The 14,220-nt window shown below is 43.6% G+C and overlaps 1 protein-coding gene across 3 annotated transcripts in view; it reads right to left on the reverse strand.

The window, feature by feature from the left end:
• The window catches only part of adgrd2 (adhesion G protein-coupled receptor D2), a 57,475-nt gene that overhangs the window by 26,740 nt on the left and 16,515 nt on the right, over positions 1-14,220 (reverse strand). For all 3 annotated transcript variants that reach the window (XM_034090284.2, XM_034090283.2, XM_034090285.2), the window contains 3 exons: positions 13,191-13,344; positions 11,549-11,682; positions 10,737-10,852 (listed from right to left, as the gene is read on the reverse strand). In XM_034090284.2, coding sequence (XP_033946175.1) covers positions 10,737-10,852; positions 11,549-11,682; positions 13,191-13,344 — 404 coding nt within the window. The remainder of the gene's footprint in view (positions 1-10,736; positions 10,853-11,548; positions 11,683-13,190; positions 13,345-14,220) is intronic.

The following is a 14,220-nucleotide window of genomic DNA, read 5'->3' on the forward strand; positions in this document are numbered from 1 at the left end:
GTGGTCACCAGTTATGTAAACACATATTAAGGTGAAAAAAGGTAAGATACACTTTTAATCCAATCCAATCCAATCCACTTTATTTGTATAGCACAGTTTAAAAACAGAGGGTTTGCCAAAGTGCTTCACAATGAACATAACATTATAATAAAATATAATATTACACGAATAGATAAAAAAAGCACACATAAGAATAAAAACAAGGCACATAAATGCCATGGACAGACAGTGAAAGCATACAAATAGGTATGACATAGCTCAGCTCAGACTGACTGGTAAGCGAGGAAAAATAGGTGGGTTTTTAGGCGGGACTTAAAAGCTTCAAGAGTGGGCGACAATTTAACATGAGGGGACAGGTCGTTCCAGAGCCTGGGGGCTACCGATGAGAACGCTCGGTCTCCCCTGGTCTTTTTCTTTGTTTTTGGGACTATCAGCCGCAGCTGATCAGCCGACCTCAAAGCCCTTGAGGGGGTGTACACCTGTAAGAGGTCGGAGATGTACTCTGGGGCCAGCCCATTAAGAGATTTAAAAACAAACAATAAAATCTTAAAATGGACTCTAAAATGGACAGGAAGCCAGTGGAGCGAAGCCAGAACTGGTGTGATGTGGTCAAACTTGCGGGTTCCTGTGAGCAGCCGCGCCGCAGCGTTTTGTACCAGCTGCAGGCGGGCTAGCGAAGTCTTATTTAGGCTGGCATAAAGTGCATTACAATAATCTAAACGAGTTGAAACAAAGGCATGAATTACACGCTCAAAGTTTAAAAAGGATAAAACTGGTTTGATTTTGGACAGGAGCCTCAAGTGATAAAAACTGGATTTAACCACAGAGTTGATCTGTTTATCTAATTTAAAAGCACTGTCGATTTTGACACCCAGATTAGTGACCATGGGTTTTGCATACTGTTGCAGGGAACCCAGGTCAGTGGAAGGGACATCACCATTTGGTCCAAACACAATTACCTCCGTTTTGCTCTCATTTATATTTAAAAAGTTTAGCGCCATCCAGGCCTTTATGTCATTAAGACAGTCAACCAGGGGCATCAGAGAGCTAGTGTTTTTTCTTAGGGGTAGATATAATTGGGAGTCGTCCGCATAAAGGTGGTAGGAGACGCCATGTTTTCTAAAAATCAGTCCAAGGGGGAGAAGGTATAAGGAAAATAAAATAGGCCCCAAAATAGAACCTTGGGGAACTCCACAGGATAAGGGGGCAGAAGAGGATGTAAAGTCACCAAGCGTAACAGAGAAAGATCTCTTGGACAGATAGGACCTGAACCACTCTAAGGCAGCGCCCCTGATACCCACACAGTGCTCTAGACGAGAGATAAGGATGGAGTGGTCAATCGTATCAAAAGCAGCTGTGAGGTCTAAGAGCATAAGGATGGCAGAGTCACCAGAGTCTGTCGTGACCAGGAGGTCATTGAACACTCTTAGAAGGGCAGACTCAGTACTGTGAAGCGCTTTAAAACCGGATTGAAAAATATCGAAAATATTGTGTGCATGTATAAAAGACTGCAGCTGTAAGAGTACGGTTTTCTCCAATATCTTTAAAATAAAAGGAAGCTTCGAGATGGGTCTGTAATTAGAGAGGACAGAAGTGTCCAGATTAGTTTTCTTTATCAGGGGTGCCACAACCGCTTGTTTGAAATAATCTGGCACAGAACCGGACTCTAGGCTGCTATTTATAATGTTATGGACATTAGGTCCAATAGTGTTCCATACCTCTTTAAAAAGTCGAGCAGGGACTGGGTCTGTGGGACAAGATGAGGGTTTTAATTTAGCAACAATGTCACTGAGAGATGACAACGACACAGGTTCAAACTGCTGGAAGACAGCAGTGCATGTGAGGTCAATGGAGGGGTCAAAAGAGGGTGGTGAGATACTGGCTCTAATAGTGGAGATCTTGTCTATAAAGTAGCAGAGGAATTTTTCACACATCTCAGTTGAAGCATCAATACAAGTGGATAAAGGAGAGTTTAACATAGCATCGATTATTTTAAAAAGAACACGAGGTTTGTTTAAATTACTAGAAATAACATCAGAAAAGTAAATCATCTTTTCAGCTTTTACAGTGCTCTGATACTTTCTCCAACTCTAAAAACTTGTTGAGAGAAAACTAGTCTTTGCTGCTGCCTCAAAGAGGAGCAGGGGGAGAGGAGGGAGACAGGAGAGGCTGATTCAGGAGCACAGACACACTCACAACTATAAATGAACCAAAAATAAATTAATAAACAAGTTTCAGTGTTTTTTTCATATTGGAAATGGTATGTTATTGGTTATGGCCATGATTTTATGATAATTGAAATATATACAGTTCTGTTTAATATCGTTGTTTCCATAGATCTAGTCTCTATATTTTCCCCTCAAAATGCACCAGATTGATGCATTTAACTCCAAAATAAAAAATAAAATCTTACCGGGGGGGGGGGGGGGGGGCATGCCCCTGGACCCCCATAGAGGATTTGAGGTCGACCCCCACTAAAAATCACATGGATAGGTTCCTAAATACATTTATAAATACATTTTTTTTTTTTAAATAGTAATCCATTTCCATATGTTCATGTGTGGGTAGTAGATGTAAACTATAGGGCTATCACTATGGGCCCTGCCTGTACCTGTTCGCTCTGCCATTGCGTGAAGGGTCTGCTAACAAGCGACCAACAGAAAGGTTAATGTTGTTGCACGTCACCTCACGTGACCCCCCACCTCACGTGACCCCCCCCCTACCACCACTACCTATTTCAGATATGTGGGAAACAGATCTGTGGGAAACACTCGCAGTTAATGGACCAGCACCAGAGGTGTTCCCATACACGCAGGCATTGGAGCTGTTCTTCATGAAATCCCAGAAGGATGAAGTGCTCTGACAAACAGTGCCATCTTTGCGCAAAATGATTATACAGGAATGGAAAAGTCAATAAATAAACATGTTGTTAAAACTTTTTTTTTCTTTTTTTTTTTTTTCGGGCACCGCTTCCACCACCCGCCCAAGTATATTTCAGATCTGTGGGAAACAGTGATGTGCCAAGTGACTGTCTTAGGGAAGAACGCTTTTAGTTGAGCAGCTCCACTAACTTGGAACAGTCTGCAAACCTGTTTAAAACTGAGTACTTTGGTTCCCCTGCATCACTTTGAAACTCGGCTGGGTGACATGCTGTTCGATACTCATGGTACCTGTCACTGTGAATAGAGTTTTGTAAACTGTACCCTGTACATTATGTTGTGTGTCATCCTTATTGTTGTTCTGTTGTTTTTATGTTACATGTGTAACTAATGTCCTGCAGGTCACCCTTGAAAAAGAGATCTTTTGATCTCAAGGGGCTTCACCCGATTAAATAAAGGATACAAACAAACAAACAGATAAATGAACAGAAGAAGACAGACAAGAAGTGAACACTAACAGGAACACGGTATGGACTCTGCAGTGTTTAAGGACTTGTTAGTGGATCAGAAACTGTGAACAGAGTTGGACAGTGCTGTCATAAAGTTGTTGTTGTCGCAGTTCCAGCCGTTGGTGCGCCGTGGAACCAAGCCCCCAGGAAGTGCGCCGGACTCTGTGCCAATATTCGTTGTGTCCAAACGGCCGTACTGCAATTTCCGTATCAGTCCATGACGTCACCCGGCCCAAAACAACTTTTTCTCATTGACTAGCATGGGGAAAGAGACGTCTGTAAATCGGTGGATACTTTTTTTTTAACTAAATAAACAACCCAGTATGAACTATTGTATAGAGAACCGCAGTCTTAAAACCCGGAAGTAAACTTTTTCCGGTTCCTTCGTCAAAAACCAATGCAATTTCTCCATAGGATTTTGGAAAATAGCTGGAAATAAGGTCTGTGGTTGAAACACATTTAAGAGACGGATCACGTTTTGTTCAGCCGGATAATATCCACATGTCTATCCTACTTTTATCATTTTCGAAGCATAAATCTAGTCGCCAGAAGCAAAATGCTAACGTTATGCTATAAAGGAACTACAGCAGGGTCGCTGCTTCAACGTCACGCCGACTTAAGATCCATATTCAAAACTACAGACTCTAAATGGTACAAGTTGAAGCTTTGTTTGAACAGTCTGCAGGAGGCAGGGACTTGCTTTCAAGCAGAACAGGGCAAACAAACTTAGAGTGTTTACGTGTTCGGTGTGATGACGTAAAACGGCCTGGACAACTTCTGTAGTCCTATTCAGCCACTCGGTAACAACCATCGTTTTTCAGACACGTCAACTCTTCAGAAATCACCAGCGGGGTCACTGCTGATGTATGTAATGTCGTAGAACAAAACGTGATCCGTCTCTTCAATTTGTGTCAACCACAGACCTTATTTCGAGCTATTTTCCAAAACCCTATGGAGAAATTGCATTGCTTTTTATCGAAGGAACCGGGAGTGGTAAAAATGCTAACTTACTTCCGGGTTTTAGGACGCGTCACTGCGGTTCTGGATAGCCCTTATTAGAATCATTCGGTCCTTAAAGTTGTAAAATGCACTAAAAGCCGAATCTAGATTTATTTTCTCTCCCCATTCATTCTAGTGAGCCGAGAGTGGGAGCTCGGGGGGCGGGGCTTAAGGGGTGCGTGCTCTGTGAGCGCACAAACGGGTTCTTCTGCTCTGACAGCCAGGCATGACGGGTAATCTGTGACGTTTCGCTCTCTCAAAAGTTGGGCCATTTTGTCTTCCTGCGCCAGTGAGCAGCTCTCATAGGAAAGAACGAGACCCCACCTCCTACGCTGTATCCAGTTCTTATTATACATCCATGCGTGGAACGGAATTGTTTTTTTTCTTAGTGGAAGAAATACGATAATTTTAAGTCAATAAAATCATTTCAATTAATATTGGGAGTCGATTGCTTAGTTTGTTTAGTATCTGGCCGTGTAATAAGCGGGATAATGTGCAGCGACTTGGTCATTATGGGGAAAAGAACACCCTTCAGGCTCATCAAGATCAGCCTGACTGATTACGTAAACACCAGGCTTACTAATCTACCGGCACAATTTTTATCTGGTGTCGGAATGTCTCGCGATGTTAGTGATTTCTTAAAAAACAAAACACCATTTCATTTCGGGTTAAAATTAGTTTCTTACTGAGAATTGTAACGGGTAGTATATTGCTCAAATGTCATTAGTAATGCGTCACGGCTGTACTGAGGTGTTTTTCCTCCGGAGACGTCGCGAAGAGACGGAGCGGCTCCACCTGCTGCTGCCTGCGATCTGCGATCTACGGAGGCCTGCTCATCGAGAGGGGAGCGGCTCCACTTGTTTGCTGCCTGCGATCTGCGATCTACGGAGGCCTGCTCCCACCTGTAGAGTACGGCTGCACTGGAGAGGTTTTTACCCCGGAGTCGTCGCGGAGAGACGGAGCGGCTCTCCCTGTTGCTGCCAGCGATCTGCGATCTACGGAGGCCTGCTCGTCGCGAAGAGCCTTAAATGATTTTAATGTGTATCGTACCGACCGGCCTAATAAAGGTGGTGGCGTTGCCATTTATGTTAAGAATAAGTTCAGTGTATCCAGGGTTGGGAGGGTTACTTTGTAAATGTAATCAGTTACTGATTACTGATTACATGGCTCTGAAAGTAATCCGAATACAGTTACAGTTACGTGTCTTAAAAAAGTAACGTAATCAGATTACTTTTAGATTGCTTTTGGATTACTTTCTTTTTCCATCACAGATGGGTATGTTTTGGTGAACAGGAGAAACTGAACGTGTTTTTACTGTTGTAATGGCGTATCAAGAGCACACTGAAACATCACATCTGAAACGATGTCACAACATAATACTCTTTTTGGGGATGCAGCTTGGGATGTGAGGAGTGAGGACACGGCTTAGAACGGGCGTGTCGCCTTCTGTCCTGCCAGTGTTGGCAGGACATGAATTAAAATGTCGAACTCGGACTTCATGTTAAGGACATGTCGGCCAGGGGTGTAGAGCTATAGTTTAAGCACCGGATCGGCAAAACAGGAGAGTAAACCAGTCTGCCTCGATCTATGTTCTCATGTCCGTGACACTCACAGTATCTGCTGCCCACAGCTGTTTTATAGAAGGAACACCTCCTTCACTTCATGACATCTCTGCAGCGCCAGGAGGCAGCGGGAGGGTTAACTCCGCCTCTGAGAAGACGAGCGCGCCGCGCCTTTCACGCACCGCCTCCACTGTGTGTACCTTCAGAAATAATCATTAGTAAGGCTAAAGACTAAAGAGCGACCGCAGGCTGATGTGTTTTAACCACACACACCTATATACACACAATTTAAACGCAGACTTTTGTTCCTCCATGTTTCGTTGTTATTGTTTCACTGAGCGAGCGGACCCGCGATTTATTTTCAAACGCTTTTTTGGTCCATCTGCGGCGGCTCTGATGATTTGAATCGGCTGTACCTACTACTAATGAATATTACATGTTGAGAGGAAATCTTTCCACCAATAATTCCAATAAGTATTCCAAAATGTATTCACTTCAGGTTTACGAAAGTAACTGTAATCAGATACTCGTTTTTCAAATGTAACGCGAGCTGAATACAGTTACTTGATTTTTGTATTCTGACTATGTAACGCCGTTACATGTATTCCGTTACAACCCAACCCTGAGTATATCCACATTAGTTTCCAAATCGATCAGTAAGCAATTTGAATTTTTAGCCTTAAATATAGAAGTGGCAAAGGGTCAACAGGTCATGGTGGTGGGCTGTTACAGACCCCCCTCAGCTGGCAAGGACTCCTTGTCTTCACTAGCAAATCTTTTATCACAACTAGACTACAAGGAAATAGTGCTACTTGGAGATTTTAACTGGGACTGGTTAACTGCAAGTCCCCAAATAGATCCTCCCTAATTGATCTCATTTTAACTAATGCTCCCTATAAATACTCAGCTGTGGGAGTATTTGCAAATGATCTGAGCGATCACTGTGTTGTAGCCACAATTAGGGACACTAAGGTCCAAAAGGTTAAACCTCGTATTATCATCAAGAGAGACAAAAACCATTTTGTGGAGCAGGGTTTTGTGCATGATCTGTTTGATTTTGATTGTGGAAAAATTGATTTGTGTGCTGATGTTGAAACCGCATGGTCTTATTTTTATCTTGGTTTTATGGAGATCATTGATAGACATGCACCCCTGCGTACATTTAGAGTGAAGGGACGAGACAATCCTTGGTTTTCTGCTGAGCTGTCTAGTCTCCTTCATGAGAGAAACAAGGCCTGGGCAAAGGCTAGGAGATCAGGCTCAGAGGTAGAGTGGCTGCGTTTTAGGCAGCTAAGCAATAGCTTCACTTCACATGTCAAAAGTGATAAATCTAAGTACTATCTGTCAGTAACCACAAAGAACCTGAACAATCCTAGAAAATTCTGGAAAGCCATAACATCGTTATCCACCGGTGAGATCCGTAATGAGCTGCCTCCGTGCCTCACCACAGCATCTGGCTCTATACCGGACAGGGCCACCATGCTAAATTGCTTTAATGAGCATTTTGTGTCCTGCGGTTCTATGTTTGATTCTGGCACTAACTCTGCTTCTGTGAACACCACAGTCTGTGACTCTGAACAACGCGTGTTGGAAAACCCTTTTAGTTTTACTCCATTTACTGTTGATGTTGTTCGTGAAGCTTTAACCAAGTTAGATCCTAAGAAACCGGCCGGCCCGGACAACGTAGAACCTTTATTTTTAAAGATAGCTGCAGATTGTATTGCTCCACCTCTCACTAGTCTTTTTAACCTCTCTCTCAGCATGAACACAATCCCAAAAGTATGAAAGTCAGCGTATGTCCTGCCTTTGCTAAAAGGAGGGGAGGCCACCTTATTAAACAATTATAGACCCATCTCTAAGTTGTCAGTTCTGGCTAAGGTTCTTGAACGCTTAGTGAGTGAACAGGTAAAGGTGTTTTTATGTACAAATGACATCCTGTCTAAACATCAGTCAGGCTTCAGAAAGAAACACAGCACCATCACTGCCACGATGAAAGTGGTGAATGATGTGGCGAGTATTTTAGATAATAAGCAGAGTTGTGCAGCTCTGTTTATTGACCTTTCCAAAGCGTTTGACACCGTTGATCATAACATTTTAAAGCAGAGGCTACTCAGTATTGGCATGTCCAGCCATGCAGTGGGGTGGTTTGTGAACTACCTCTCTGAAAGGTCCCAATGTGTTCACTTTGATGGGCTGTCTTCTGAGTGGTTAAACATCACTAATGGTGTACCACAAGGTTCAGTTTTAGGTCCGCTATTATTCTCTATCTATATTAATAGTTTAGGTGAAAATGTCGAAGGAGCATTACATCTTTATGCGGACGATACCGTGATGTACTGTGCAGGTCCCTCCATTCAGGAGGCTGGTGTTAAATTACAGGCAGTTTTTAACATTATTCAGACTCAGCTCTCTGAACTAAAGCTTCTTTTAAATGTTGAGAAAACCAAGGTAATGCTCTTTTCTAAAGCTAAAAATACACCGGAGACTGCTTTGGATATTGTTACTACGCAAGGAATAAAACTTGAAGTGGTTACCCGTTACAAATACCTGGGTATCTGGCTTGATGATTGTCTCACTTTTAAATTTCATGTAAATAACCTGCTAAAAAAGCTGAGGGTTAGGCTAGGGTTTCTTCTACAGGAACAAGTCCTGTTTCTCGCTTGAGGCCAGGAAAAGGCTCTGTGACCTTTGACCTGTGCTGGACTATGGGGATCTGATCTATATGAATGCACCTGCCAATTACCTGGTCAAGTTAGATGCTGCGTATCACAGCGCACTGAGATTTTTGACAAATTGTAAAGCACTTACGCATCACTGTACCCTGTATGCCAAGGCGGTTTTGCCATCACTTACTGTACGGAGGCTCAGTCACTGGTACATTTTCATTCACAAAGCCATGTTGGATAAACTACCATCTTATATCTGCTCCCTGATCTCTCTGCGAATTGAAAGTACTTATTGCCTGAGATCGCATGCTGTGGTTTAAGTGCTAGGACTGTCTCAGGGAAGAAAGCTTTGAGATGTGCAGCTCCACTAACTTGGAACAGTCTGCAAAAAGAATGGAAAATTACCAAGCTCGTACCACGACATGTTTTTAAAGCTCGGTTGGATGCTACTCACTCAGATGCTGTTGGTACCTGGACATGTGGTTAGATATGTAAATTGTAATCCCTGTACATTTTGCTGTATGATGTCCTTTTGTTGTTCTGTTGTTTATGTTTTGATGTCTTCTTGTGGAACCTACTGCTGCAGGTCTCCCTTGAAAAAGAGATCATTGATCTCAATGGGATTTTACCTGAATAAATGAGAATGGTAACTGTGTTGTTGATCTGTAATATGACAGTGTTATGTTGATTTGTTTGTCCTTCTCGGACCATCAGTGGTTTTGTGTTAGAAAAGAAAGCAACCAATCAGATCTTGTTATCCTTCAACCAAGGTCTTCTACATCCTTGATCGAATGCCCTGGCCGTTCCACTGAATGAGAGCGTACGTTTGGACTGACAGTTTGATCAACCAATCATATATTGATTTGCAGCCAATGGGCGTGTTCTTTCGGAGTTCCCCTCGGTTCCAGGGTACTCTAGAAGGCCCGCTAGGTAACTGGTTCGAGACAGAGGATCTATGAATACGACGAAGCAACTCATGCCGTTTTATTGTTTTTAACGTTGAAATGACAAGTGCAACAGGTGAAGATGAAGTTGTTGCGGAATTGTTGTGAGTACCTTTTCCAAGACGACAATTCAGTGAAAAGACGGACATTATAAAGCCTCAAAACTAAATTGTTTCTCTCCTTGGAGCAACGTTTGACAAAAGAAAGAGGTAACTAGCTGTTCTAGGAAATTGCTGAGACTTTTCTAATTAGGAGATGATTAAGTATGACACATTTTGAAAGACTTCTGACTAACAGGGAAGTATTGTTTAAGGTTGAGAACCAGGCCGGATGGGTTGTTGGAAAATAAAGAGAGGCAGATTAAAACATACATGGTTGGTTTGAATGTTTACAGGAGGGTTTGACAATAAGGACGGCATGGCCTTATCCTTTACTGTGATTAGAAAGCATTAGTCACAATATTTCTGTAAGATGTGGTGAAATACCAAAACATGGAACTGATCAGAAATATTTTTTCAAGGTTCTATAACAAAGATGAAGGATGTACATTTAGCCTTCGAACCTCCCTCAGTAAGGAGGACAGTAACGTTTAAGTTACAACAATAACTCCACTGTTTGCTCACACATGTTTACACACTGTTCATGTTGTGCAGGGCAACGATATAACATGAACGTAGAATTATTAAATAACAGAATGCGATATGGCACACACACACACACACACACACACACACACACACACACACACACACACACACACACACACACACACACACACACACACACACACACACACACACACACACACACACACACACACACACACACACACACACACACACACACACACACACACACAGTTGTGTTGGGACCAGGTGTTAAGCTGATAAGCCCTCAGAACTCCCACAGCTGACTCCTGGTCTCCAAATCTCTCACACTGTCTCTATTGACTGTGGCTGGCTCCAGCAAAATGGAAACAGCTAGTGTGTGTGTGTGTGTGTGTGTGTGTGTGTGTGTGTGTGTGTGTGTGTGTGTGTGTGTGTGTGTGTTTGTGTGTGTGTGTGTGTGTGTGTGTGTTTGTGTGAGAGAGTGGGCGCTCAAGAGAAAAACTGAGAGTGCACAAAAAGCAGGAGGAGAGAGAGTGGCAGAGAGAGGTAGAGAATCCATTGTATCTCACCAGGTGAGGTCAAAGGTCTGCATCTTTGATGCCGAGCTTGGACTGAGCATCTTAGCACGACGACGTGCGCTGGAAACGGTCACCATGACAACCCGACACAGCACAACTGCATTGACCTGCAGGCAGAGGAAAGCAGCATCAACATGGCGCCCAGCTCAGAGCAGGCCTGCACATCCACTTAGCCTCCACCTCACATGAGGAGGAGGGCACCATGACCCTCCTCCTCAGGAGGCAGGAAATCACACTAATCACAGTGTTCACTGCTCCTGACCTTTCTGAGATCGGAACATGGAATATAAAGAACATATATAGAACGCGGATAAAGAAGCTCCATCTTCATGTTGAGAGATGGAGGCCCACTTCCAGTCCCAAAGCTTGCCGCTGTATACACCCTCCATCTGAAAGGAGGGAGCCTCGTTTAGCTGCAAGTGTCACTCCGCCACGGAGGGGTAGGGTGTAGGGCGTGGTTTGGAATTGGGCCGGAGTATTTTCTGTAGCCCTCTAGAGCTCTAGTTCTGAGTGAGAGTGGGCTGAGCAGAGCGCAGGTCTGTTAGTAGCTCCCAGAGTCCCCAAAACTAGATCAGGACTCCCAAGCTCCCTTTCTCTGGAACACACTTCCTGTTTGAGCAACATACATCAACTTTGTTTTGAGGATCTGATTTGAATACCCATACAGATTCACAAAGTAACCAAGACATGGAGGTTTGGAGTTCAGTGAGGCAGCCACACACACACACACACACACACACGCACGCACGCACGCACGCACGCACACACACACACACACGCACACACACACAATGATTACATACCGCCAAGACAAATACAACCGGTCCCACGAAGGCCCAGATGGTGTCAGTCTTCACGTTGAGCCAGCAGTGGTCCTCTGCCTTGTACTCGTCCACTGATACGGCCAGTGTGACACCAACTATGAGAACAGGTAGTCCTGGAAAACAATTCAATAAAATAAAAAGAACCCTGATAGAGTTGTGACAACACAAGCATCAGCATGTTTCAATACATATTTATGGAGCAGACTGTTTAGTCTGTTAGCTTCTCTTCTCTATTTAGTCTAACGCAGAACGTGGAGCGCTGAGAGGAACACCTTCATATTGTTAGTGGATTTATTCACACACTGTTCTCAGCAACATCACCAATCACAGATGGATGTGGAACATTACCAGTGACAGCTGCAGCATGTTTACACTGGGTTAAGGTTCACTCCATGCACCACCAGTGCAGCGATGGTGATATAAGTCAACCATGCATTGGACAAACCAGTGTTGAAGCTCCATTAGCAACGTGTACTACACCCCCAACCCAAGAGCTACGAGGCCCTAAGCGTGGGAATAGAGGACAGGTCATCGACACGTCCGGCATGGACCCCATCCGTTATCAGATCGTACCAGGTTCCGTCGTGAGGAGGGGGCATGCGTTTAATGTTTTCAAAATAGAAATCATCTTCTGGGGAGTTTTTATCAAGTTAGATTTGAATAGTGCAATTTGTAATCTTCTGGAAATACTGCAAGAAATGTCATGGGCTCAACCCCAGATGATGATTGGATGGGATCAGATGCTTGCTCCAGCCTCAGGGAGATGACAGACTGATAATACCACACTGAGGCTACCAGAGAGAAAGCCACTCCCAGAGACCCCCCTCGGCGAAGCCAAAGAGGAGCACATTGAAGAAAGAGAAATAAGAATTCTGGGAAATGTGGTCTGACTTTACAGAAGCTTTAGCAGTAAGGATCTGGTGATGTGAGGTACATATACAGTTTGTTACAAGTCATGTCCGTGATATATTATACTGTATTATTGGATATACAGTATATACAAAGATATGTGCATTTGGATGGAAACTGCAGTTCATGTTTTTGAAGTGTTTCAGTTGTTTCCTCTCATCACAGAGATGATTCGATCAACATGATCAAAGTCATGGGAAACATTGCATCACAGTTTATTTATTTGCAGCACAATTTCAATCTTCTCAGAGAAACTGAAATACCTGAAATGAACTGACAACTTCCATTACTGGGGCGTATAGTTACAATATAATAACAACCTTTCAATTTGGGATACAACCAACATACTTGGGGAGACGTGTCTATTGATGTAATACAACGCATTGGATCATCATAAACACCCTGGTCAACGTATTCTATGGTCTTGGAATCACTTGACTATATGGAAACAAACTCGATCCTCGTAACCCTGACGACCAAATGAAACACTAACCCAGACTGTGGACTTTAACAAAGTAATTGGTCATTTCATTATATTATAGTTGTATTATATAGCACTGTTTTATTGAACCAATTCACAACTCAATTGTGATGCTGGCTTTGAAATTGAATTCGTCCATGCAACATAATGCGTGTGTGCATTCCATGTCTACGGGAAACCATTGGTCCCAATTCAAACTCCATCTGGACCAGTCACTGAAGAGAGATTTACCCCAGCCAATGATGTAGTAGAGCTTCATCCTGCGGTCTTCACTGATGTTTACAGACACCACTTTGCTCCAGAGCAGCAGACCTTCCACCAGCATCCAGGAGAAGGAGGCCATGAAGAAGAGGTGCAGCAGGGCGGTGACCATGAAGCACGCTGCCTGCAGGGTCACACAGACACACACATGTCAAGGTCCTGGAGTGGCCTAGCCAGTCTCCAGATCGCAACCCTATAGGAAATCTTTGGAGGGAGTTGAAAGTCCGTGTTGCCCAGCGACAGCCCCAAAACATCACTGCTCTAGAGGAGATCTGCATGGAGGAATGGGCCAAAGTACCAGCAACAGTGAACACTATGTGAAGACTTACAGAAGACGTTTGACCTCTGTCATTGCCAACAAAGGGTATATAACAAAGGATTGAGATGAACTTTTGTTATTGACCAAATACTTATTTTCCACCATCATTTGCAAATAAATTCTTTAAAAATCAGACAATGTGATTTCCTTTCTTCCCATTCTGTCTCTCATAGTTGAAGTGTACCTAGGATGAACTTTACAGGCCTCCCATCTTTTTAAGTGGGAGAACTTGCACACTTGGTGGCTGACTAAATACTGTTTTGGCCCACTGTACATGTGTAACAGAGGTGATCTTTGGGGCCATAGGTCTCGGCCTCCGTTAGGAGTTGTGTAGTTGTTGGTGGTGAATGTAGTAGTAGGTAGTGTGTGCATCTGTCTGTGTTTTAGTTTGTCTCTCTGTTTGCTGGTTTCATGTTGAAAAGTGTTGCCCTTTCCCCATGTCTGTTGCTGTTGATTGTGTGCACCTGGTGCCCTGTGTTGTCTCCTCCCCCCACCTGTGTCTAATTGCTGATTAGTGTGTGTGTGTATTTAGGCTCTGTTGCCCTGTCTGTTAGGGGCAGGTAGTGTGTGTGAGATCCTTGTGGCTGGTGACTGTGCTCACAAAAACATCAAGATCGAGGCTGTGTCCTGGGATGGAGTTTAATAAATGCCCACACGGGTTATATTTGTGGACGTTCCGCC

The sequence above is a fragment of the Pseudochaenichthys georgianus genome, chromosome 9, assembly GCF_902827115.2.
Source record: "Pseudochaenichthys georgianus chromosome 9, fPseGeo1.2, whole genome shotgun sequence".
NCBI classification, from domain to species: domain Eukaryota; kingdom Metazoa; phylum Chordata; class Actinopteri; order Perciformes; family Channichthyidae; genus Pseudochaenichthys; species Pseudochaenichthys georgianus.